We start from the raw sequence: 27708 nt of genomic DNA, 5'->3' as shown, positions 1-27708 counted from the left end.
TGTGCAATTTATTATACCTGATAACCTGCTTCAATGCTTCTTATGGCATTGTGATTTTGATCAATTAGGTAGACAGATCATCCCTGTATTGTGTGGTGTTATGTTGTTATTTTATGTTTCTAATTTTTGCCAAAATGACATCCTCCTTATCATAGACAGATAGACTTATCAATCTTGAGCACACCAAGGTTTAAGGCTAATACTACTGCTTCAGTATAGTGTAAAACTCAGAATCCACTGCTGTAGAAGCATCCAATGGAACCTAACTTTCTTTTCCCTTCTTTTCTCCACTAGAGTGATGGGAGGGAAGGTTTCTTCTCAGACAATCAGCCATTGGTTGCGGGAATGTATCTCCGAGGCGTACAAGGTTAAGAACACCCCTGTTCCACAGGGGATAACAGGACACTCTACCCGAAGTGCGGCCACGTCATCGGCCTGGAGGACACAGGCATCACTGGAGGACATTTGCCGAGCAGCCACTTGGGTGGCTCTGTCCACCTTTATAAGACATTACCGGATTGACTCATTTGCTTCCTCGGAAGCAGAGTTTGGGAGGCGGGTTTTGCAAGGGGTATGCTCTTTCTCAGCGCCCCTGGTCCAGCCTTCTCCCTCATTTTGACTTTAACTTGGGTATATCCCATCCTGGACTCTCCTTGCAAGTGCATTGGAGAAGGACCATTGAACTTACCTGAACAGTCTTCTCGATGCACTGCAAGGAGAGTCCAGACCTGCCCGACTTTGGGACCAGGGTCACGGTTTTTCGTTAAATTTCTGGTTGAGGTTTGTTTGCTTCTCATGGTTCAATAAAAAGTTTGTTTTGCATTACTGCTCCTTCGTTCATATTAGACTGGAGGGCTAAGGGGGGGCGGTGCCTGACTAATATTTAAATTAAACTCAGTCCCAGCCAATCAGACTGAAGAATAACATATTGGAAGAGGTGTCCTAAGGATTGTGAGATGGGTTTTAGATAGTTACGATACGATTAATGCTTCCTAAATACTCACCTCCCATGTGGCACATAGATCTGTTTTATGATAAAGCCATTTTCCACTTTCATCTTTAGGATAGATGTTTTCTCCAGGCTGAAGAAACAAAATATTCACACAGGAAGGTGAGGAAAAGAGATGAAATTTCACAACGTTAGAATATTCTGTTAATTTTGGACAGGGAAGCAATTTCCCTGCAGTTTGAAGAGAAGGTAGATATTTGGTAAGAAAAGCTCAAAGCTATTTCAATTTATTGAACATTAACCATCAAATGTAGATATGTCAGATATGACACTCAATATGTGTCAGCAATCTGATGTGCTCCAGATGTTTTGGAATATAACTCTCACATAGTACTCTCGTTGTAGGAGTTGAAGCCTAAACTTATTTCCCCCCATTTTTTATTCATTTTATTTATATAACATTCAATTTTCATCAAACAGTGTGTGATCTGGGTACAGTTATTTTTAAACGGTCATAGTCTACATATTTGTTTTAGTATTCATTGCAATTATATTGATAATATAATAATATAATAACAATAGCATTGTCTTCCTTAATAGCTCCCTATATTAACATCTCCTCTTTTTATGTCTCCTTCTTTCTAACTTCTGTTTCTATTGTCTAGCCTTTGATAAAATACATCCCATATAAAAAAATATTCAGTTTCTTAATCCTTAATAGTGAGCATTAATCTATCAATTTCTGTGCATTCTAATATTTTCTTAATTACATTCTCATCTGATGTTATCTCATCATTTTTCCATTGCTGTGCAAATACAATTCTAGCTGCAGTTAGTAAATGGAAACATGGCAAAGAACTTTGATATTAAGAAAGGCATTAGACTGTCCCTGCTGCTATTTATATTGACTTTGGAAGTGTTAACCAGGAACACTTGACAAGATGAAGAGATAAAAAGAATGGAGAAAAAAGAGAAATACAAACTACAGGCATTCGCAGATGACTTGTGAGTGACATAGGGGAAGGTTTGGTAGGGAAGGTTTGTCTATTTGCAGATGACTCTAAAGTGTGCAATAGGGTTGATATTCCTGGAGGCGTCTGTAATATGTTAAATGATTTAGCTTTACTAGATAAATGGTCAAAACAATGGAAACTGCAGTTTAATGTTTCCAAATGTAAAATAATGCTCTACATGGCTCAGGACCAAACTATTTACGAGACCGCCTCTTGCCACATGCCTCCCAGAGACCAATAAGTGTGCACAGAGTTGGCCTCCTCTGGGTCCCTTCGACTAAACAATGCAGGTTGGCGGGACCGTGGGGAGGGCCTTCTCTGCGGCTGCCCCGGCTCTATGGAATCAACCACCCCCCGATGTCCGTACTGCTCCCACCCTACTGGCCTTCCATAAGGCCACAAAGACCTGGCTTTGTACATCTTTCATGGCCAAACTATATGAATGGTGTGTATGCATGCAATTATGACTGTTTTTATAGCAATTTTTTTTTTTATTACGGGGTTTTAGTTTTAGATATTATATTTGACTTTTTCTATTGCTTTGTATCTTTTTGCATCTGTATTATATTTTTTGTAAGCTGCCCTGAGTCTTTTGGGATTGGGCAGCATGGAAGTCAAATAAATAAAATAAAATATTTAAATTGTGGATAATATGCCTTTTGACAGTGACAGTCAATATAAATCTGTGCTCTCACTTCCATGTTTGGTCTTCTGCTAACTGAGCTCTTCTCTACAAGGGGATCTACAATTGTGGGATATTGTCCCCAAAGAATAACGGTCTGCCAAGACTTTTATGTATTTACAATTTTCAAAGATACACGCTAGGCGGCGCTCCAGCACAATACTTTACCTGAAAAGCCATTGGCAGTTCAATGATATAGAGATCAACATAGTCCAGCTGCAAAATTTTTAATGTCTTCTCCAGAGTTGGACGCACCATTTCTGGTGGGTGGCATGTATTCCACAACTAGGGCAAAAAGAAGGAAAGGAAAGAGAGTGGGAACTTTACTCCTCGGAACTATGGAATATAGGAACACACATTTTAAAAACATACCATTTTGAGTGAACAGGATTAAACAAAATAAAACAGCACTAGTTATATTCAATTCTAGAATGACAAAACCACAGGTTTGCCAAAGCAAACCCACAATGCTTCATTTTTTCCCCTAAGGGAATTAATACTTTGGCAAATGTTCTTTAGTGGAAACAGGGTTAGATTCTATGCCCACTCCTGTGGATATAACTGCCATTCAAATGATTAAAACTTGCAGTAACTCTGAAGAGAAATCTTTTTTTTTTTAATAAATTTTTATTGATTTTTAAAAGTTTACATAAAACAAACATATAACAGTGCACAGTGCATGTGCCCATCACCTAACAACAACACCCCCACCCACCCACCCCACCACCCATACAAGAGGATTCAAAAAAAATTAATTGTTTATCTATTATTCTTTGGCTCTATCTTGATCAAGTATTATTAAAAGAGTGATTGCAATAATAAGTGAAAAGACAAATGAAAGTAAAGCACAAGCCGGTAGTATATATAGAATGCTATTGCAAATGGAAGAAGAAGTAACAAAAAGTTTAACAAGATGTTGGCAGGATGATTTACAAATACTGTAGATGAAAGAGAAATGAAAGAAATAATAGAAAATATATACAAGATTAAAAATACGAGAGTTAGAGAGATGAGAAGAAAAATCTTACATAAATGGTACTATACACCTGTACAAATTGCACACTTCCAGGGGAAAGAGAAGGGCATATGTTGGCACGGATGCCAGAAAAAAGGGATTTTTATGCATATGATTTGGGAGTGTGCAGAAATTCAGAAATTCTGGAATGTAGTCCAGAATGAAATTAATAAAATGTTAAACATTAATTGGATTATTACAAAATAAATAGCAATTTTAATCAAATATAGAGAACTAGGAGAATTTAAGGAAATTAAAACCGCAGCATTGGAAAGTGCTCAAGCATTTTATGAAAGTGCTCAAGTGTTTTATGAAACATGGAACAATGTTTATGAATGGATAGATAAGAATAAAAAATAAAGAAAGAAGAGTAATAATAAGTATAGATTAGATTAGAAATTTATATTAGATTTAGTTTATAAATTTGTCTTTCTTTTTTCTCTTTAAGATTTTTTGACTTGAAACTAGCTAGAAATTTTTTTATGATATCAATTTTTTCTAATAGATATTTTTTGTATTAGTAGCATTGAATTAGATATTCAATCATGTATTCCTTTTTCTGTATCTGCATTTATACTTTTGAGAAGAGCAGGGATGATACATCCCTACATTGTATGTTAAATGTTTGTAAGTCTGTATGTTATTTTAAAGAAAATTAATAAAAAAAATATTTTTTTAAAAAAAAGGAAAGTGCTCAAGCGGTGATGGTATTAGGTTGGAAAGATTCTACAAAATGGACACTACAAAATTGGTACTGGTATATGGTGGATCACATACATTTTGAAATTATGGAAATAAGATTAAATAATTTTGATAAGAATAAATTGGAGAAGCTGATGGTGCGATGGAACAAGGTAAAAGATTATATGTTAAGTAGAATCTGTGATGTTAATATGAAAAATAAACTCTGAAGAAAAATCAATAAAATTATGCTGCAAAAGATTGTCTACAGGAAGGTGAGAATAAAACAGCCAACTGAGTAAATTTAAATATAAGCCATCATTATTTTAATTGGTTAATCTTCAGTCTGAAACTTCTTGAATTGTTTCTATGCTTCCATTTCGTTTTGGGGTGTGATGCCAGATATAGTTTTTCAAAGGATGACCCTTGATATGATGAAAGTAGCACATTTGAGGTGATGAAAACAGTCACTGAACCCCATAAAAAAGAGGGTGTTGCATTATTTTCCAGATATTTCAAAGCAAATGGAGTTTTATTATAAAGATACCCTTAATGGGCTCCTTTGCACCCATTAGTTATGTACTTTACAAAAGTGAACCCAACTCTGCTGATCTATGATCTAACCCCAAAATATTGAGGGGAGAACCCATTAATTCCAGCTGTGTTTAATAGCCATGGATGGAGTTTGTCAAAAGGAAGAAATTAAATATCCTAGAAGTGCTTGAGATTGTAACTCTCATATGTGTAACTCTCCTAAGGCTGCATTTTCTGTTCACCATGCTGATAAGGGCTAATGGAAGTTGTAGCCCCAAACATCCTGAAGGTTGTTAGGTTGGTTCCCCTGCAGGAGCAAATTATGGCGTTAATATTATTAATGCTTTTAATACTGTAAAGTACCCAGAATAACTTTGAAATGAGATGGGTAGCAAATAACTTCAATAAGAAAATAAAAATATATACAACTGTCGGTGGAATTCCAAAACAATTGTAAAAACTATGTTTTCATTGCCCAGGTTTGCAGACTATCTTTCAATGACAAATATTACAATCCTTTCCTCACTCAAGTCAATTGAATTTATTTATTTTTCTTTTTATTATTCGCATCCCGCCTTTATTATTTTTATAAATAACTCAAGATCCCGAACATATCTAACATACCTTTTCCCACTTATTTTTCACATAGCAACAACCTTCTCACACTACTTATCAGAGCATACAAAACTTTTGCCAGACCCATCCTAGAATACAGCTCATCTGTTTGGAACCCATACTGCATCTCAGACATTAACACCCTTGAAAATGTCCAGAGATACTTCACCAGAAGAGCCCTGCATTCCTCCTCCCATAACAGAATACCGTATGAAACTAGACTTACAATCCTGGGCCTAGAAAGATTAGAACTAAGATGCCTTAAACATGATCTAAATATTGCCCACAAGATTATATGCTGCAATGTCCTGCCTGTCAACGACTCTTCAGCTTCAACCACAACAACACAAGAGCACATAACAGATTCAAGCTCAATATTAACCGCCCCAAACTTGACTGTAAAAAATATGACTTTAGTAATAGAGTTGTTGAAGCGTGGAACTCGTTACTGGACTCCGTAGTATCATCCCCTAACCCCAAACATTTTACCCTTAGACTGTCCACGGTTAACCTCTCCAGATTCCTAAGAGGTCAGTAAGGGGCGTGCATAAGTGCACTAGAGTGCCTTCCGACCCCTGTCCTATTGTCTCTCCTATATCCCATATATCTTTCTTCTATTCTCTCATTGATTATTTTATCCTCTACTCTCTCTTCTATTCTTTCTCTAATTCTATTTCCTCAAAGGTGTCCTCTATTACCTTCATTGTGTATTATTGTGTATTAGACAAAATAAATAAATAAATAAATTTAAGGCAGGGGTCACCAGCTTTGATGACTTTAAGACTTATGAAGTTCAACCTCCAGCATTCCTCAGCTAGCTTTGCTGGCTGAGGAACTCTGAGTGTTGAAGTCCACAAGTCTTAACGTTACCAAGGATGGAGACCCCTGATTTAGGGTGCCTTGTCTTACCAACTCATGTCTCAATTTGTCAGCAACTCCCTCACTAAAAAAACCAAAGCCAGATCTTTCCATCCCACACCTCTGGCAAATAATTTTAAAACTTATACTTACAATGCATCCACACTTTTTGCAATAGCAATAGCTTGGGTTTGTGAGTTTCACAACTGCAATTTGGAGTCTCGCGAAATCGTCAAAAGGGAATTCTCAATCTTTGCATGAAGTTTTAATAATTGTCCATCACTGGTTTGTTACCCTTAATGATAGGTATAGCCCATATAAAATATATTAATGATAGATATAGCCCATCTGGGTGCCCTTTCTTCCAGCAAACTTCTGTTGGTCAGCCTGCCATAAATAGACCACACAATTGTTCTTGGTCTCCTCCAAAGGGCTCTGGAATTTTCAGGAGAGCATTAGGTGCCCTGCTGGCCAAGCTAAATTCTATCTCAACTTTTGCATTAGCTGCCTCAGGGCATTTTGCAAGGTATTCTATAAATCTGTCTGTTGTTGCTGCTGCAACAATGTTCAGTGAGAATGGAATCACCCTGAAGACCAAAAGCCATCTCTACCAACAAAGGAAAGTCCATCAGTCTCTCTTGAAAGAAACTGGCAAGGTTGATGTCAGTCCAAGGTAGGTAAACCAGTCCAGGAAAACAATTCCACAGCAGAATGCTTTGGGCACTTGGTCTGGAAAAGATTAGCCATCTCTGGTATAGGGTGTCAGGATATATAAACCTGAAGTAATATTACAAGTACAGTAGAAATAAAGTGATGGTGCTTCAGCAGAATGATACAATCTATTCTATGATCTGATTGGTCAGTGCATGTATATAATGTAATGCACCTTTTGTGTGGGTATGGTCTGGTTTGATGGTTTGGTTTAGTGGTTTAATAAAGCCTTCTCTGTGGCGGCCCCAGCCCTCTGGAACCAACTCCCCCCGGAGATTAGAATTGCCCCCACCCTCCTCGCCTTTCGCAAGCTCCTTAAAACCCACCTCTGCCGTCAGGCATGGGGGAACTGAGATATTCTTTCCCCTAGGCCTTTACAATTTATGCATGGTATGTTTGTTTGTTTGTATGGATGTTTGGTTTTACAATAAGGGTTTTTTAGTTGTTTTAGTATTGGATTTACATGCTGTTTTTGTTACTGTTGTTGGCCGCCCCGAGTCTACGGAGAGGGGCGGCATACAAATCCAATAAGTAAGTAAGTAAGTAAGTAAGCAAGCAAGCAAGCAAGCAAGCAAGCAAGCAAGCAAGCAAGCAAGCAAGCAAGCAAGCAAGCAAGCAAGCAAGCAAGCAAGCAAGCAAGCAAGCAAGCAAGCAAGCAAGCAAGCAAGCAAGCAAATAAATAAATAAATAGTGTGGTCAGATAGTGGTTGGTTGGTTGGTAGTTTGTTCTGTAATATAGTGTAGAGTAGATAGTTACTCTTTGATACTACTGAAGAAGTAAAAGAGCCTTCTGAAGAAAGAACTCCTGATGTCGTGTCTTTATTGAGAAAACTACCTTCTGTCTGGTATCTGCCATGTTTCCAACGCAAATTCAAAATAATTCTGACATAAGGTCTCCTATTTGAGCGGAAGATTGAACTAGAAGACCTCCAAGGTCCCTTCCAGCTCTATCCTGGCTAATTAAATTAAATAGGTACCACTTTGATGGAAAGGTAACAGCTTTGGCTAGCCACATGATCATAAAAATTGTCTTTGGACCCTGCTGGCTTCCTCAGCTGAGATGAGGCCTGTGCCCAGGGGTGGGCTGCTGCTCGGACAGGGGGGAATGCAGTGGGGTGGCAAAAATGGAGCTCCACCCCAGAGCACCCAATTTACATGAAAGATGTTGAAAGAAAATGCAGGGTGTCCTGCATAAGCCACACCCACAATGTGATAGTAAAAAAGTTGGTAGCCCTTCACTGCCTGTGCCCTAGAATCAGACATGACTAACAGAGAAAGGCCCTCTGTCTCAGTCAGATCTTGAGTTATAGTGACATAAGTGCAGACTTTTAATAACCCTTTTCATCCCTGAAATTTGCCACCAGCAGTTTATCTGTTGGGATGGAACATCAACAGTTGGATGGGTGTCAACAGACTCAAACTCAACCCGGATAAGACAGAGTGGCTGTGGGTTTTGCCTCCCAAGGACAATTCCATCTGTCCGTCCATCACCCTGGGGGGGGAATTATTGACCCCCTCAGAGAGGGTCTGCAACTTGGGCGTCCTCCTCGATCCACAGCTCACATTAGAGAACCATCTTTGAGCTGTGGCGAGGGGGGCGTTTTCCCAGGTTCGCCTGGTGCACCAGTTGCGGCCCTATTTGGCCCGGGACTCATTGCTCACAGTCACTCATGCCCTCATCACTTCGAGGTTCGACTACTCTAACGCTCTCTACATGGGGCTACCTTTGAAAAGTGTTCGGAAACTTCAGATCGTGCAGAATGCAGCTGCAAGAGCAATCATGGGCTTTCCTATAAAGCCCTTCATGGCATCGGACCAGAATATCTCCGAGACCACCTTCTGCTGCACGAATCCCAGCGACCGATTAGGTCCCACAGAGTCGGCCTTCTCCGGGTCCCGTCAACTAAACAATGTCAGTTGGCGGGCCCCAGGGGAAGAGCCTTCTCTGTGGTGGCCCCGACTCTCTGGAACCAGCTCCCCCCAGAGATTAGAACTGCCCCTACCCTCCTTGCCTTCCATAAACTCCTCAAAACCCACCTTTGTCGTCAGGCATGGGGGAATTGAGATATCTCCCCCGGGCCTATATAATTTATGTATGGTATGTTTGTAGGTATGTCTGCTTAAAAATGGGTTTTTTTAAACTATTTTAAATTTTAAATTATATATTATTAGATTTGTTATGAATTGTTTTATTGTGTTGTGAGCCGCCCCGAGTCCACGGAAAGGGGCGGCATACAAATCTAAATAATAATAATAATAATAATAATAATAATAATAATAATAATTCTGAATCGCCAGATGAAAAGTAAGCTTTTCTCCATCTGTTTTCAAGACTCCTTTGCTTAATCATAGCCGCTGCTTCTGATTATTACCCTTTATCAATGTTTTCGAATTGCAAGTGTTTCAAGATTGTTTTTTTGTCAGATTTCCGGTAAAAAGAAATCTTTGAAACAAAGGAAATATGAAGGCTGCTGCATTTATCACTGTCTGCACGGGAGGCATCATGCTTATCATTAGTAACTGTTGAAAAATGTAAACAGGGATGTTGTTATTGTATTTTTATCTTGTCTTTTCATAGATAACTCAAGGCAGAAAATAGATCTAATTCTCCCGCCTCCTGTTTCCCTCCACAGAAATAGCCCTGTGAGAGAAAGCAACTGTCACTCAGAGAACGTTCATATTTAAGACAGACAGTTCAACAAATAGCCAACACAATCCCAAGCTGCATCAACAGGGGAATACACTCCAAGACCAGGGAAGTCTTAATACCACTCTACTACGCCCTGGTCCGACCACACCTGGAGTACTGTATTCAGTTCTAGTCACCACACTTCAAAAGAGACATTGAAACTCTGGAGAAGGTGCAAAAAAGAGCAACTAAGATGATTAAGGGACTGGAAACCAAGACTTACGAAGAGAGACTGAGGGAACTGGGCATGGATAGCCTAGAGAAAAGGAGGGCCAGAGCGGACATGATAGCAGTCTACAAGTATACGAGGGGATGTCACAGAGAGGAGGGGATCACTTTATTCTTCAGGGCACAAGAGGGCCGGACAAGGAACAATGGCTGGAAGCTGACCAAGGAGAGATTCAACATGGAGATAAGGAGGAACTTCCTGACGGTCAGAGCGATCAACCAGTGGAACAACCTACCAGCGGACGTTGTGAACTCCAACACTCTGGACATTTTTAAGAGAAGATTGAACTGCCACTTGACTGGTGTGCTATAGGGTTCCTGCTTGGGCAGGGGGTTGAACTCGATGGCCTTCATGGTCCCTTTCAACTCTAACAATAGATAGATAGATAGATAGATAGATAGATAGATAGATAGATAGATAGATAGATAGATAGATAGATAGATAGATAGATAGATAGATAGACAGACAGACAGACAGACAAACAAATAAATAAACAACAACTCAAAGTGTCCTGGGTAACTGCTACATCAGACTTACCACTGCACTACAATGGTATTTGGAGACTTTCCAGAAGTTTGCTGAGATCTATTGTGTAAGAAAGGCAAACTGATTCTGAATCAGAAACATCAGGTGTTTGTCAGAGAATAGCAGTAGCCATCTGGAATGGTACCTTAAGACTCCACAATGTAAGCAGTCTTGGTCCAGTGGTAGAATACAAATAATTAAACAATTGGGTCACCCAGGGACGGGTTGGCTATTGTGGGAGGCATGGCCCATTCCCATCCCCTAGCTCTGCCACACATGTGGGATGAGCCTCCTGTGATGGTTAACTTGACCCTGGGCAAACCAGTTGTTAAATTACCACCACCACCATTAATGGGCTGCTGCCCCCATGGGAATAGTAAGTTTATGCACTATTTATTGAATACCAAATAGTTTTTTAATTGCCCTTCCTTCTTTAGTACCTTAATACAGTGTTTCCCAACCTTGGCAACTTGAAGATATTTGGACTTCAACTCCCAGAATTCCCCAGCCAGCATTTGCTGGCTGGGGAATTCTGGGAGTTGAAGTCCAAATCCTGGCTGGGGAATTCTGGGAGTTGAAGTCCAAATATCTTCAAGTTGCCAAGGTTGGGAAACACTGCCTTAGTATGATCCTTAATTACTTTTAAAATAGGAAATAATTAAATAGTATGTTTTTACTCATAAATGCCTTAATCATTTTAATCATTATCTAGAACTGAACTTTCATAGCAATTAAAGAAAATTGAGCTACCTGCCTAATCTGTTATCATACTGAACCTTGTGGGTTCAGTACAAAACCTTAAAATGTTACTGTGCTCCTCAACAAATAATGATGTCTGTCCTTTGTCCTTTTTGTGGCTTTTCAAATAATCAACTTAATCAACTGAAAAAGAGTCCAAGCACCTATTTGAAAATTTATCTTGGTCGATAAGCCTCTCCCACCGAGTCATGTGACCTTTAAAACACCCCCCCGGTCACATGATTGTCAAGCCACTCCCACCTGGTCACATGACCAGCAAGCCACTCCTACCTGGTTGCATAACCACCAAGCCACACTCACATAATAAGCCACACCTACAGTGTGGTAGTAAAATTTTTTGCAGCCCTTCACTGATCACCACCCACTATCAAAGTGATGCTGGGTGTTGCGCAGGGCTGCAATAGACAGTCAACAGAGCAGCCAGCACAAGGGAAGGTGGAGGAGCAGACAGAAGGAAAATGGAAAAAGCCAGTCCTCGCCATGCAACAGCGGTGAAGCTGGTGCAAAGGGCAATGCGAGCTATGTTGCCATCTGCATCAAGCTAGATTAGAGAGGGAGAATGTAAGATGACTCTAAAGTGTGCAATAGGGTTGATATTCCTGGAGGTGTCTCTAATATGGTAAATGATTTAGCTTTACTAGATAAATGGTCAAAGCAATGGAAACTGCAGTTTAATGTTTCCAAATGTAAAATGATGCACTTGGGGAAAAGGAATCCTCAATCTGAGTATTGCATTGGCAGTTCTGTGTTAGCAAAAACTTCAGAAGAGAAGGATTTAGGGGTAGTGATTTCTGACAGTCTCAAAATGGGTGAACAGTGCAGTCAGGCGGTAGGGAAAGCAAGTAGAATGTTTGGCTGCATAGCTAGAGGTATAACAAGCAGGAAGAGGGAGATTATGATCCTGCTATATAGAGCGCTGGTGAGACCACATTTGGAAATACTGTGTTCAGTTCTGGAGACCTCACTTACAAAAAGATATTGATAAAACTGAATGGGTCCAAAGACGGGCTACAAAAATGGTGGAAGGTCTTAAGCATAAAACTTATCAAGAAAGACTTAATGAACTCAATCTGTATAGCCTGGAGGACAGAAGGAAAAGGGGGGGGGGCATGATCAAAACATTTAAATATGTTAAAGGTTTAAATAAGGTTCATGGGGAAGTGTTTTTAATAGGAAAGTGAACACAAGAACAAGGGGGCACAATCTGAGGTTAGTTGTGGGAAAGATCAGAAGCAAGATGAGAAAATATTACTGTATTTTACTGAAAGAGTAGTAGATGCTTGGAACAAACTTCCAGCAGACATGGTTGGTAAATCCACAGTAACTGAATTTAAACATGCCTGGGATAAACATAGATCCATCCTAAGATAAAATACAGGAAATAGTATAAGGGCAGGCTAGATGGACCAGGAGGTCTTTTTCTGCTGTCAATCTTCTATGTTTCTATGCCATTCTGGTCCTGAAGTCTTTGTTTTGCAACCTTTCTGAGGTGCTGGTATCCTGGCAATCGCAAAGTATCCCAGGAAATGCCATAAAGACCCATCATATTGCCAATGGCTGGATAACTTTAGGCCAGTCACTCTTTCTCCTGGGCCAACCCAACAACCCTGTTAGGAAAATAGGAGGAAGGATCATTATGCACACACCCTTGAGTTGTACAAAACAAAGGCAGGATACAAATTAACAGCAAAAAGCAAATGCCCATCTTCCACGAAGAGCATAAATCCTCTTCAGGACAACCTGCCTGGTTGAATTAATCATTAATTTCAATCAATAACTGAATGTAAAAATCCAGATCTGGTTCTCTAGCCTAATTCCAACTAGAGTGTTACACTTACATTAGAAGTACATTTGGGACAATTTATTATTGCACTTACCCTGCTGAAATGGATAATCTTTTAAACATAATCACCCGATTGTCGTGGCTTTATATTTTTCACAGTCTCTGCTAAAATGCTACAATTATTTATCTCACAATAATACAGTTAACAGCAGAGGGGTGGACAAGTTGTACTATTTTGTTATTCCTTGGTAGGAAAAGCCATCTCTAAAGCTACAATGTTTGGACACAGGAAAGGTATTAAAACAGTAGCAAAATTTGGAGTAGAATTGCATTAAACAGAATGAGCACACAAAGACCTTAATCTGAGGATAACAGGCTTACTAGGGTTATACACATATAATGCATACAAGTGAGTCCTCAACTTTCCATCTTACATTTAGCCACATTTCAAAGTTAAAATGTCACTGAAAAAAAGTGAAATACAACTTTTGACCCTCCCATTTATAACCACTGCTGCATCCTCTTAGTCACATAATCAAAATTCAGGCGGTGGAAGAGAATACAGATGGGAGAAATATTTAGATTGAACACCCAAGAAGTAGATGCAGACAGAGATAAAGATCCAAGAGAGAAATATGGGAGGCAAGTTAAAAAAAATGCATAGCAACTAAAGTACTGAAGCAGACAAGAGACAAAGGATAGAAAGGAAAGGATTTTTCTATTTTGTTGTTCTGATTGGTTTTTCTGCTTCTCTTCCCCCCCCCCTTTTTTTAGAATGGTGACATGTTTAGAAGTTAGGTAGGATAGAAAGAAAACGACTTTTAATAAAAGGGTGACATCATTAAAAGTTAGAATAGAGATAGAAATTAGAGGGGGGATATTATTGGATAATTTTTTACATAATAAAATAAAAGCAATAACGAGAGGGAAGCTTAGAAATTGAATTGAATAATATGGTGAGTAGCATTAGAGCAATATATTAAACCATGGAATAATTCAATAATGATAATACTATAGCTCAATATAAATGTGTGTTATTATTAAATATATAAATTGGTTGAATGTAATAACTATGATTAATTTTACTAGTTTTATTTTTATTAGGATGTATGGTACCCAGGTGCCACATTGTTCACCACATGTATATATATATATATATATATATATATATATATATATATATATATATATATATATATATATATATATATGTGATGTTCCTTCAATACACCAGGGTTATTCAACACAAAAATATGTAACTCTTCCCTGATGCAGAGCTGAAGGGATTGGATACTGTAGCCTAGAGGATAATTCTCTGCCTTACAAGGCAAAGGTTGCAGGTTCAAGTCCCAGTGGGTATGGCTAGCTGATGAGGCCAAAATAAGGCCGAAATAGATCTATCCTAGTCTCCCTTAATTTTCAAATTCAGCAAAAAAAACATGTGACATATATATTTTGGAGGCTGGAAACAGGACCATTTCCAGACTTCTGGGGATAAGTTGTTCCACTGATTAATTGTTTTAAATGTCAGGAAAAATTTTTCCTTAATTCTAGGTTGCTTCTTTCCTTGATTAGTTTCCACCCATTCTTTCTGGTTCTACCCTCAGGTGCTTTGGAGAATAGCTTGATTCCCTTTCCTTTGTGGCAGCCTCTGAGATATTACAACACTGCTATTATGTCACCTCTAGTCCTTCGTTTCATTAAACTAGAAATACGTAATTCCTGAACCATTCCTAGAGCCCATTGTTTAAATCCTCTAATCATCTTTTCTACAGTCTTTCTCAACATCTTTTTTATATAGTGGTGGCAATATTCCAATTTTAAAGGCAAATTATCTGAAAAGAGTTCCCCTCCCCCTTCAGGAAAACAAACATAGTGTTCCACCACAATTAAAAACAACAAAGATTAAAATAAGGATGATGATCGCCATGACCCAAACCATAAATCAGCTTTTTGAAAAATATAGATGCCTGTTCCAGAAAACAAATGCAGTTATTTGACAGTGAATTAATTTAGTTCTTTTGTAAGGCATGTTCAAGCTATGAATTAAAATGCCAGGAGGAAGACTAATATGGAAGCTGTCCATATTAGAGGTTTATCGTTCCTAGTTAGATAAAAGACACAAGCATTGACTGGCAGGATGCGGCTTCAACTATTTGAAACTAATGATCTAAGAGTGTTTTGTCCGGTCAGACTGGTCTGTCAGGGCAACCTGCTCTACCCAATTATGGGACGGCACATAATGATTATGCTTCCGCCTTTCAGCCCCAATCCAGGAGCCTTCACAGGCAGTTGCTTTTGCGACAAACTATTTTTGTGTGGAATTTATGTTTTACTGACAAATAAACAACGGGAGATTTCAAGCTAGAGTGGTACTTCTACCTACGAATGCTTCCACTTACGAACAAGGTGTTCAAGATTTTTTTGCCCCTTCTCAAGAACCATTTTCCACTTACAAACCTGAGCCTCCAAAACTGTAAGCAGAAAAGGCAGGGAGAAGCCTCCGTGGGGCCTCTCTAGGAATCTCCTGGGAGGAAACAGGGCCAGAAAAGGCAGGGGAAAGCCTCCATGGGGCCTCTCTAGGAATCTCCTGGGAGGAAACGGGGCCAGAAAAGGCAGAGAGAAGCCTCCATGGGGCCTCTCTAGGAATCTCCTGGGAGGAAACAGGGCCAGAAAAGGCAGACAGAAGCCTCCATGGGACCTCTCTAGGAATCTCCTGGGAGGAAACAGGGCCTCCACCCTCCCTGTGGTTTCCCCAATTGCACACATTATTTGCTTTTACATTTATTCCTATGGGAAAAATTGCTTCTTCTTACAAACTTTTCTACTTAAGAACCTGGTCACAGAACGAATTAAGTTCATAAGTAGAGTTACCACTGTATTTAGTTCTCATCAACTAGCCATACCCTTCTGGAATTTGAACCTAGGCTACATGCATATTAGGTAGATGAAATAACCTCTAAGCTATGGACGCTCCTCGCTTTGTTGACTATACCAGGGGAGAGATTAAGTGTTTTTTTTCTAATGCTCTAAGATGCACAGAGCTTCATAGATAAGGTGTAGCAGGACAATTTTTGAAGAGACAAGTTTTGAAGAGTAAGAATAGGCAACATTTTAATGATTGAGTCTTAGATTGAATAGTGGAGAGGGACATGAAAACTGCAAGGGCCATGGCATAAAAAAGGATGAAGCATCATGCATATCAACAAGGCTAGGATTGTTGACCAGGGGTATGTGCTTTATGATTAGTACAGTGGTACCTCTACTTATGAACTTAATTCATTCCATGACAAGGTTCTTAAGTAGAAAAGTTTGTAAGAAGAAGCAATTTTTTCCATAGGAATCAATGTAAAAGCAAATAATGCGTTCGATTGGGGAAATCACAGGGAGGGTAGAGGCCCTGTTTTCTCCCAGGAGATTCCTAGAGAGCCCCACGGAGGCTTCTCCATGCTTTTTCTGGCCCTGTTTCCTCCTAGGAGATTCCTAGAGAGGCTCCACAGAGGCTTCTCTCTGCCTTTTCCACCCTGTTTCCTCCCAGGATATTCCTAGAGGCCCCACAGAGGCTTCATCCCGCCTTTTCTGTTTATAGTTTCGGAGACTCGGGTTTGTAAGTGGAAAATGGTTCTTGTGAAGAGGCAAAAAAGTCTTGAACACCCGATTCTTATTTAGAAGAGTTCGTAAGTAGAGGCATTCTGTATTAGCATTACCACTGTATTATTATTAGTAGTAGTAGTAATAGTAGTAGTAGTAGTAGTAGTAGTAGTAGTAGTAGTAGTAGCAGCAGTAGTATATTTTAATGATAAATGCCAGTTACAGAACCTACAATTTTTGTGTGCCTTCCCTGCCCCAACATAGCTGTCCATTTAGGTTGGGGAAACTGCCTATGGGAGAATAGCAATGTGTGTTGTACAGTAATTGCAGCTTCATTTCACGTTGCATTCAGTTTCTTCAGTAAGATAAGACAGATTTGCCATTAAAGCCAGTGTCACCAGTTGTACAGCTGCATTTATTATCAGGAACTTTAACTGATGGTTTTAAATGGAATTCTTCTTATTTCCAAAACTTTGCTTGATTGAAATTTAAAGATTTGTATAGAGATTCTTCTTCCTCTTAAAAAAAATCACTCTTTAGGCACAAGAAATTAGCCATTTCTTGCAGCCCACAACAGCCTTTTCCAGCATAGATCAATGAACTGCTTCAGAGACTGATCTGGTAACAGAATCTGACTTTTATTTGCACGGATTTTCCCCTCCCTTGCCTGAAAGCCTGTTGTTTAAAGTGGCAGGGTCAAGGTTAATTGAAACCACATTCATATTTTTGTATTCTGCTTTCAAAAGCCTTTGTAATTTTAAGAAGACTTCACCCCAACATTTTTGGAGTTTCTGTTCAACCTTCAAACAACGGTGTTTCTGAATTTAGTTTTTTTAAAAACTGCAAAAATCTTGCAAATGTAAAACTGCCACTAGGGGATTTGGGGGAAGCAAAAATGGAGACCTTAAGTTTCTGCAAGACTTAGGGCACTCAATTCGCTTCTTAAACCCTCCCCCCTCAAAACAGGCCCCAGGTTTTGTTTCAAGTCACTCAGATGCTATCACACTTCTGCCACAGCTTTCTCAGCCCCTTAGAGATGAAAGTAATTTTGTTTAAAAGTCCAGTTCCCAGCACCAAGAAAACTTATTCATGTTCTGCCTAAAAAGTTTTGTTGATTCCATTATGTCTTAGGTTGTAATGATTCATTATTTTACTGCAGCCTGTTCTGAAGTTGTGGTTTTATCAGACTGCAATAGCTTCATGGGTTTTTGGGGGGTAGGTGGGTTGTTTTTAAAAATTTTGTAGAGCAGGACATGATGTTTCTTTTATTATCAGTATTGCCGTATTTTCTTGGAGAAAAACAAAGATCAAACTTTAAAAGGCGGCAAATGTAAAAGAGGTTCATAAGGATTTTTTTTACTGTTTATATTTTTTTTTATTATTATTATTATTATTATTATTATTATTATTATTATTATTATTATTATTATTATTATTTATTAGATTTGTATCCCGCCCCTCTCCGTGGCTCACAACAATAGTGATAAAAACAATACGTGGTAACAAATCTAATACTGTAATTAAAATCTAAAATAACAGTTTTACATTAAAAAGTCTAAAAAGAAAAAAAAACAATATATAAAATACATACACACAGTCATATCATGCACAGAACTACATAGGCAAGGGGGGGATGTCTCAGTTCCCCCAAGCCTGACGACAGAGGTGGGTTTTAAGGAGTTTACGAAAGGCAAGGAGGGTGGGGGCAGTCCTAATCTCTGGAGGGAGTTGGTTCCAGAGGGTCGGAGCCACCACAGAAAAGGCTCTTCCCCTGGGTCCCGCCAGACAACATTGTTTAGGCGATGGGACCCGGAGAAGGCCAACTCTGTGGGACCTAACTTTGCTTTACCAAAGAAACTTCAAGAGAAAAACCAAGAAAGTAATGAAATCAACCTCGTCTTACGAACGCCTCTACTAATGAACTTTTTGAGATACAAACCCGGTATTTAAGATTTTTTTGCCTCTTCTTCTGAACTATTTTCACCTTATGAACCCAAGCCGCCGCTGCTGGGATGCCCCAGACTTCCATTGCCAGCCGGAGCGCCCGTTCTTGCGTTGCTGGGATTTTCCTGAGGCTCTCCTCATTGGGATTCCCTTCATTTTTGCCAGCGCTGCTTTGAATCCCAACAAGGGGAAGCTCAGGGAGATCCCAGCAACGCAAGAACGGGCGATTCGGCTGGCAGCGGAAGTTCAGAGGCAGGGATTCCCAGCGAGGGGAGGCTCAGGGAAATCCCAGCAATGCAAGAACGGGTGCTTCGGCTGGCAATGGAAGTCCAGAGGCGGGGATTCCCAGCGGCGCAAGACAAAAGGGGTGACTTTGAGGATGGTGTTGAACACATTATTTGCTTTTATATTGATTCCTATGGGGAAAATTGCTTCTTCTTATGAACTTTTCTACTTACGAACCTGGTCACAGAATGAATTAAGTTCGTAAGATGAGGTACCACTGTACTTGTGTTGGAAATCTCATTTAGAGGGTTCCTGAAATGAAAAGACAGCCTAAAGATTCCTCTAAAACAATTAGCAGTATAAAATTAGCTGCAGCAGGTATAACAGAAAGGAGTAAGAATTGCAGGAGCTTTGCTACGAAGAATGGTAAATCGAGATCAAAGGTCTTCAAACTTGGTAACTTTAAGACTTGGGGACTTCAATTCCCAGAATTCTCCAGCCAGCACAGGCAGATGCTGCCTCAGGAATTCTGGGAGTTGAAGTCCACAAGTCTTAAAGTTGCCAAGTTTGAAGACCTCTGATCTAGGTTCTAGATCAGAGGTCGCCCCTTCAACTCCCAGAATTCCTGAGGCAGCATTCTGCCCCCTGAGCTTCCTTTCTGATATGAGAAAAAACAGAAAAGAGGCAAAACACTGCTTAAAGCAACAATCCAATAAGTAAATAAGTAAATAAGTAAATAAGTAAATAAGTAAATAAGTAAATAAGTAAATAAGTAAATAAGTAAATAAGTAAATAAGTAAATAAGTAAATAAGTAAATAAGTAAATAAGTAAATAAGTAAATAAGTAAATAAGTAAATAAGTAAATAAGTAAATAAGTAAATAAGTAAATAAGTAAATAAGTAAATAAGTAAATAAGTAAATAAGTAAATAAGTAAATAAGTAAACAAACAAACAAATGTGCTTCATCCTTATTCCAGGGAAAGGAATTGACTCGGACGTCTTACTTTGCCACAATAAAATATGTCTTCACGCTTGATAGTCCCGTCCTCAATTTTCTCCCTTATGGCCTGTCCAACTTCATGTTCGTTGTGATACACAAAAGCTCCATCAATATGACGATAACCAGCTTCAATGGCAATTTTCACTGATTCAGCACACGTGCCTATGGGAGTCTGCAGATTTAAGAGAAACTGCAAGTTAGAGAAAATTAGAGCAAACGTTTCAAACAGAACAACCCACCAGAGAACTGAAAGCAAAGAAATGTAAATAAACACATCACACAAATAAGCCCATGGTATATTCTCAGTCTACTATGGTATAGAAACATAGAAGTCTGACGGCAGAAAAAGACCTCATGGTCCATCTAGTCTGCCCTTATACTATTTTCTGTATTTTATCTTAGGATGGATATATGTTTATCCCAGGCATGTTTAAATTCAGTTACTGTGGATTTATCTACCACGTCTGCTGGAAGTTTGTTCCAAGGATCTACTACTCTTTCAGTAAAATAATATTTTCTCATGTTGCTTTTGATCTTTCCCCCAACTAACTTCAGATTGTGTCCCCTTGTTCTTGTGTTCACTTTCCTATTAAAAACACTTCCCTCCTGGACCTTATTTAACCCTTTGACATATTTAAATGTTTCGATCATGTCCCCCCTTTTCCTTCTGTCCTCCAGACTATACAGATTGAGTTCATTAAGTCTTTCCTGATACGTTTTATGCTTAAGACCTTCCACCATTCTTGTAGCCCGTCTTTGGACCCGTTCAATTTTGTCAATATCTTTTTGTGGGTGAAGTCTCCAGAACTGAACACAGTATTCCAAATGTGGTCTCACCAGCACTCTATATAGCGGGATCATAATCTCCCTCTTCCTGCTTGCTATACCTCTAGTATATTGTTTAATTTCCAAATCAACTTGGGTTGCTCCTTTAATTATTAGCAAAAAGAATTCAAGCTGCTTCCCATAAGTTTAGCCCTAATTCTGCCACATCTCTGATAACTTAATGTTAAAGCTGTTCAACTTTATAATGGTTTCTTTCAGGAGCACAAAGACAAATGTAAAAAAAGTCCATTTACAATGCAATTCTATACAGTATCTACCCGTCAATGGGCTTCCACAGGGAGCAAGGGGGGGTCAGGTTGATAAAAGCAGTTTTGTAACATAATCCCCACCACTTTTCTTTGTGTGTCATGATGTCATGCCCATGCCCCAAAGCGGAGCTTGTAGCACAATGCGACAAAAGCAGTAAAAATCCTGCAGAGGATGCTAATACCCATTCAAAGTTAAATCCAACTGCTCACAGTGCTGACAATATCCCAGTGCCCTAGGTTTACAACCCAAATGTATAATATACACATTATTTTATTATTTTATTTTATTTTATTTTATTTTATTTTATTTTATTTTATTTTATTTTATTTTATTTTATTTTATTTTATTTTATTTTATTTTATTTTATTTTATTTTATTTTATTTTATTTTATTTTATTTTATTTTATTTTATTTTATTTTATTTTATTTTATTTTATTTTATTTTATTTTATTTTATTTTATTTTATTATTTTATTTTATTTTATTTTTTTATTAGATTTGTATGCCGCCCCTCTCCGTAGACTTGGGGCGGCTCACAACACAATAAAACAATTGATAACAAATCTAATAATTTAAAAAACATTTTAAAAACCCCATTATTAAACAGACATACATACAAACATACCATGCATAAATTGTATATGTTACGTTCGTTTAAAGAAATAAGAGAAATTCACTGATTGGTTAAGACGCGGCTAGTTCTAGGTTGCCGCCAAAAATAAATGGTTGTCAGAGGAAATTCCCGTGCTTAAGAAAAGGTATAAATAGGGCCACAGATTAGCCGTTGCCCTTGTTGGGAGTTACTGTTGAGAGGATCAGTTGGATGTTATGCCTCCCGAAATAAATATGTTTTGAACAGCAAGAGTCTCCGGTGCAGTGATTTAACACTGGCAACGAGGAAGTCGAACTCCCGCTGAACAATCATGAGCTCGGTCATGGCTCCACTGCCGCCTTTCTTCAATCCAGACGCAGAGTCATGGACATCTTACATGTCCAAATTTTGCATTTTTTAACAGTATAGGCCCGGGGGAGATAACTCAATTCCCCCATGCCTGGTGACAAAGATGGGTTTTAAGGATTTTACGAAAGGCAAGGAGGGTGGGGGCAGTTCTAATCTCCAGGGGGAGCTGGTTCCAGAGGGTCGGGGCTGCCACAGAGAAGGCTCTTCCCCTGGGACCCACCAGACGACATTGTTTGGTCAACGGGACCCGGAGAAGGCCAACTCTGTGGGACCTTATCGGTCGCTGGGATTCATGCGGCAGAAGGCGGTCCCGGAGATATTCTGGTCTGATGCCATGAAGGGCTTTATAGGTCATAACCAACACTTTGAATTTTGACCGGAAATTGATCGGCAACCAATTATTGGTAAACTGAAAATATATATTTTTTAATTATCCCGTTAGTTTTCTCAATAACAGAGTGAGCTGGCAATGACAGTAAAATACAGTGATATCAATGGAAGCTTCAATAACTTTCAATATTTGTGTAGTGGCCACAGAGATTCCCTGCCATATAGACCTTTATTTCTGACAGAATCATGTAAAACCTGCTTAATATGGAGTAATATAGGCAACAAGGAGACCCTTGATTGATTGATTGATTGATTGATTGATTGATTGATTACAACATGTTAGCAATAGCACTTTTTAACAGAGCCAGCATATTGCCCCCACAATCTGGGTCCTCATTTTACCCACCTTGGAAGGATGGAAGGCTGAGTCAACCTTGAGCAGGTGATGAGATTTGAACCACTGACCTACAGATCAACAGTCAGCTTCAGTGGCCTGCAGTAGAGCACTCTACCTGCTGCACCATCCCAGCTCTTAAGATTCCTATTGATCACTGGGAACTAAAGTGCATATACCCCCTTCCCAAGGTTCTGTAACTTAAACCTCCTCTCCTTTCGACACATCTGAGTAGTGAGACTTTCTGAGATTTCTGATTGCAAGTGGCTGCTCAGGGCTTGACCTTCCTATACAAGCTGTCTTTGGTGTTTGCCACCTTTGAGTCACATTTGACATAGAGTGACTCCTTTGAAGTGTTGCAATCGGCATATGTTGAAATTCTGGGTTTTTTTCACATATTTATTAAATACACAGGGCTATAAATATATCCATATAGTTGCATTTGGCCAATGCAATCTCCCTGTGCTGAAGTCTGTTCACAAGAAGCTATAATAATAATAATAATAATAATAATAATAATAATAATAATAATAATAATAATAATAATGAGAGTGACAGTGACAATGACAATGACAAGAAGAAGAAGAAGAAGAAGAAGAAGAAGAAGAAGAAGAAGAAGAACAACAACAACAACAACAACAACAACAACAACAACAACAACAACAACAGAATTGGAAGGGACCTTGGAGGTCTTCTAAGTTCAAATCCCTGCTTAGGCAGGAAACCCTACACTACTTCAGACAAATAGTTATCCAACATGGTCTTAAAAACTTCCAGTGTTGGAGCATTCACAACCTCTAGAGGCAAGCTGTTCCACTGATTAATTGTTCTTAACTGTCAGGAAATTTCTCCTTAGTTCTAAGTTGCTTCTCTCCTTGTTCAGCTTCCACCCATTGCTTCTAGTTCTACCCTCAGGTGCTTTGGAGAATAGTTGGACCTTCTTCTTTGTGGCAACCCTTGAGATATTGGAACACAACTATCACGTCTCCTCTGGTCCTTCTTTTCATTAAATTAAATATTTTCCAGATATTTAATATTTTGCTATTTGTTGGAAATTCAGCTAAGATTTAACAAACATACACAAAGGCGCATTCTCCTTGCAATTGGGATTTCTCAATTTCTTGAGTTCTCTGAGAGGGGCGGCATACAAATCTAATATATTATTATTATTATTATTATTATTATTATTATTATTATTATTATTATTATGTCAGTACAACACAGCAAACGAGATCACTATGCTGGATTTCGTATTTCATCACCAGTCGGGCGCTTCCCAAGCACCTAGGACTGCGTGATGTAGAGGCGAATTATGTTTGCCGATCTCAGTAAAGCGGCCTTTTGCAATTGACAGATGGAGATTTTGTCAATTCCGATGGTTTTCAAAGGTCCGCTGAGATCCTTTGGCACTGCGCCCAGCGTGCCAAGCATAGTTCCCTCTAAGCTGAGCAGTGAGCAATCGCTCACTTAAAAATTATCATCAACTCAGAGTTTTCCAAACCTGCCCAGAAGGGAAAGAGTGAGAGGGAAGGAGAGAGAGAGGAAGAGAGGAAGAGAAACAGATAGAAAAAAGAGAGGAAGGAAAAGAGAAAGAAAAAGAATGGGAGTAAGGAAGAGAGAAAGAAAATCAAAATCTAGTTTGAAACTAGCTCAACTATTTAAGTGGCATTTTGATATTGATAGAGTTGCCCTATTATGAGCTCACTGTTATAGACACACAGTACAGTATTTTATTTTGAAATTTTCTGAGGCAAAACAGGGTGGGTTTTTTATTTATTTGTTTGTTTGTTTGTTTGTTTGTTTGTTTGTTTGTTTATTTATTATTTCTGTGCCGCCCAGTCCCGAAGGGACTGCCGCTCAGACACTATACTTTTCTGCCCACCCCCCAAAAAAATTAGAGGGAACACTGGTGCCAAGTACCACTGGGACCACTTTCACTGGCTTATTATTATTATTATTATTATTATTATTATTATTATTATTTTCAAATGGCTTTTATTTTTTTAAAACTCTATTGTCTTAGTTTGGATCCATTTACTCTTAAAGTAGAATACCATAATAAACCCAGAAAACTAGGAACAGTAGAACAAAGAAAAGATTGAAGGGGATTTTTAAATTCTATTCAGAACAGGAATGTTCATTTAAAGGAAATCACACTGCAATCTTGTATGGATTTACCCAAAACTGAGCCTTGATAAGGTAGGGCTTACTTTTCAGTAGTAGTAGTAGTAGTAGTAGTAGTAGTAGTAGTAGTAGTAGTAATAATAATAATAATAATAATAATAATAATAATTTATTAGATTTGTATGCCGCCTCTCTCCGCAGACTCAGTAAATATGAAACAGAATTGCAATTCTATGTTCCCCCGCCACCCCACCCACCCCGACTGGTTCATCTGTTCCATTAAAAATTAAGTCAGGCTTACTTGGGACTTGGGAGGGAGGAAATTGTTCTTCAAACATATATAGATTTATGCTTCTTTCAATTAATCGTCAGACAATAGATTTAAATTTATTGGATTAAATAGAAGAATTGAATGCTTCCTTCAATCTCCTCCCTCCCAAGTCCATAGTATAAAACTACTCATTCCGCCTGCTTTTCATTTTGCTGATTTGAGTTAGTCCTTATGGGTGTATTTATCATCCTTACTGCTACTATTTTTTCATATGAACCAGATAAAAACAACTTTAAAAAAGAATCCTAGGTGGCGGCTACTAAGAGTTCTCCACATGCCTCCTTTGAAGGGGAATCCCTTGTTTATTTTTATAAAAAGCAGAATACATCTTCACAGATGGCCTGCCAGATTTTATAAACTAACAGCAAATCAGGAAAGTATGCAGACACTTAGTTTCTGGAATTCTTTCTAACACTTTGATCCGTGTTTCTCAGCCTTGGCAACTCCAACTCCCAGAATTCCCCAGCCAAACTGAAACACTGAATTAGTTAAGTGTGAGGATTTCTATCTATCCTCTTCCTATGAAAATCTCATGAACACAAGCTAGATTTGGGCTATTTGAAAAAAACGATTTCAGCATTTTTAACTACTGAGCCACTGTGCCCTTCTTTCGTTTTACCATTCCAGAAAGCATCTTTGAATACAGTTTCCGTTTGTACTTTCCTCAAAGGTGGTTTTTTCAAGAGGCAATTGGACTTTTTGGATTTTCTTTGAAGATGTCTCACTTCTCATCCAAGAGCATACTCTGGCATTGGACCAGAGTACCTCAGGAACCGCCTGCTACCGCACGAATCCCAGCGGCCCGATAAGGTCCCACAGAGTTGGCCTTCTCCAGGTCCTCTCGACTAAACAATGTCGTTTGGCGGGCCCCAGGGGAAGAGCCTTCTCTGTGGCGGCCCCGACCCTCTGGAATCAACTCCCCCCGGAGATTAGAACTGCTCCCACCCTCCTTGTCTTCCATAAACTACTTAAGACCCACCTATACCGCCAGGCATGGGGGATTTGAGACACCTTTCCCCCAGGCTTATTATAATTTATGTTTGGTATGTATGTGCTGTTTGGTTTTTAATTATGATAGGGTTTTTAGGGTTTTTTTAAATATTAGATTTGTGCCAATATAATATTGTTTTTATCGTTGTTGTGAGCCGCCCCGAGTCTTCGGAAAGGGGTGGCATACAAATCTAATAAATTATTATTATTATTATTATTATTATTATTATTATTATTATTATTATTATTATTATTATGAGCCAGGTATACAGTATAGAGCTGGGGTGACGCAGTAGGTAGAGTGCTGTACGGCAGGCCACTGAAGCTGACTGTAGATCTGTAGGTCAGCAGTTCAGATCTCATCACCGGCTCAAGGTTGACTCAGCCTTCCATCCTTCCGAGGTGGGTAAAATGAGGACCCGGATTGTGGGGGAAATATGCTGGCTCTGTTAAAAAGTGCTATTGCTAACATGCTGTAAGCCGCCCTAACCCTAACCCTAACCCTAACCCTAACGAGCTAACTAGCTAACTAGCTAACTAACTAGCTAACTAGCTAACTAGCTAACTAGCTAACTAGCTAACTAGCTAACTAGCTAACTAGCTAACTAGCTAACTAGCTAACTAGCTAACTAGCTAACTAGCTAACTAGCTAACTAGCTAACTAGCTAACTAGCTAACTAGCTAACTAGCTAACTAGCTAAATAAACAAACAAACAAACAAACAAACAAAATCAGTTTCTTCAGATGAAGAAGCTTCTTGGATGAGAAGCAAAACACCTTCAAAGAAAAACCTGAAAGTCCAGTTGCCTCTTGAAAAAAGCACCTTTGGGACAACCAAGAGATGGATGACTGAGAATCTCCATAGACATTGGTACTTTTCAATTTTTTTTAAAAAAATAATCTATCTTTTAATGCTTTTGCATATTAGGCCTGTCACTGTGCTTACGACATTTATTTATTCTCTATTCTCGTACTCTTTCACTTAATTTTACAGACACGAGTTATTTTTTTTACTTTCATTCACTAATTCTCACTTACCAGTAAAGATGGATATTTATAGCTCAGGGTTGAAATGAGGGGTCTGACTTTGGCTGCTTTCTTGCAGACTTTTCATTAAACCAAACATGACTTTGGGTAATGAAATATCTGGAAGAAAACCACCAAGCTCAGACAGCACCAAGGACCCCTCGCTAATTCACATTCTTTACCAATTTCGTTGTTTGCATTCCAAGGAGTAATATAGAGTACTTCATATGCTGTAATCATTGCCACATGGGCTCATAAGCTTTGATTTCTGCTGCCCGTTGTGGCTTTGGTCAATCAAGGCTTGTATAATAGGGAAGAAAAATGTTATGTATTAGCAGTCTTTGTTACTCCTGCCACAGGAAGATGTACTGCTGATATCAAGGACAGTACTGGTGAGCTTGGGCTCATTTTTGCTACTATGCCCCAAAACGTCATGCATGTTAATATGGTTCTATGCAAGATTAGAGACATCCTTGCAAACCAAAATACTATTCTTTATTCTCTATCATTCATTTACTTTTTATTCTCAAACCTGGATGCCACCCATCTTACCAGAAGTGACTCTAGGTCAGTGATGGTGAACCTATGGCACAACCTATATCTGCCGTTGGCCTAGTTCAGCTCCAACGTGCATGTGTGTGCTGACCAGCTGA

The 27708-nt window shown here is 38.9% G+C and overlaps 1 protein-coding gene across 1 annotated transcript in view; it reads right to left on the bottom strand.

The window, feature by feature from the left end:
- Positions 1-27708, bottom strand: part of AKR1D1 (aldo-keto reductase family 1 member D1) — an 83360-nt gene that overhangs the window by 17744 nt on the left and 37908 nt on the right. Inside the window, exons 2-4 of the mRNA XM_070756314.1 lie at positions 19809-19976; positions 2813-2929; positions 1005-1082 (exon numbers count right to left, since the gene is read on the bottom strand). Of these exons, the coding sequence (XP_070612415.1) occupies positions 1005-1082; positions 2813-2929; positions 19809-19976 (363 nt within the window). The remainder of the gene's footprint in view (positions 1-1004; positions 1083-2812; positions 2930-19808; positions 19977-27708) is intronic.

Source organism: Erythrolamprus reginae, chromosome 6 (genome assembly GCF_031021105.1).
Source record: "Erythrolamprus reginae isolate rEryReg1 chromosome 6, rEryReg1.hap1, whole genome shotgun sequence".
Lineage (NCBI taxonomy): Eukaryota > Metazoa > Chordata > Lepidosauria > Squamata > Dipsadidae > Erythrolamprus > Erythrolamprus reginae.
This window is presented reverse-complemented; position numbering and strand designations above follow the sequence as displayed.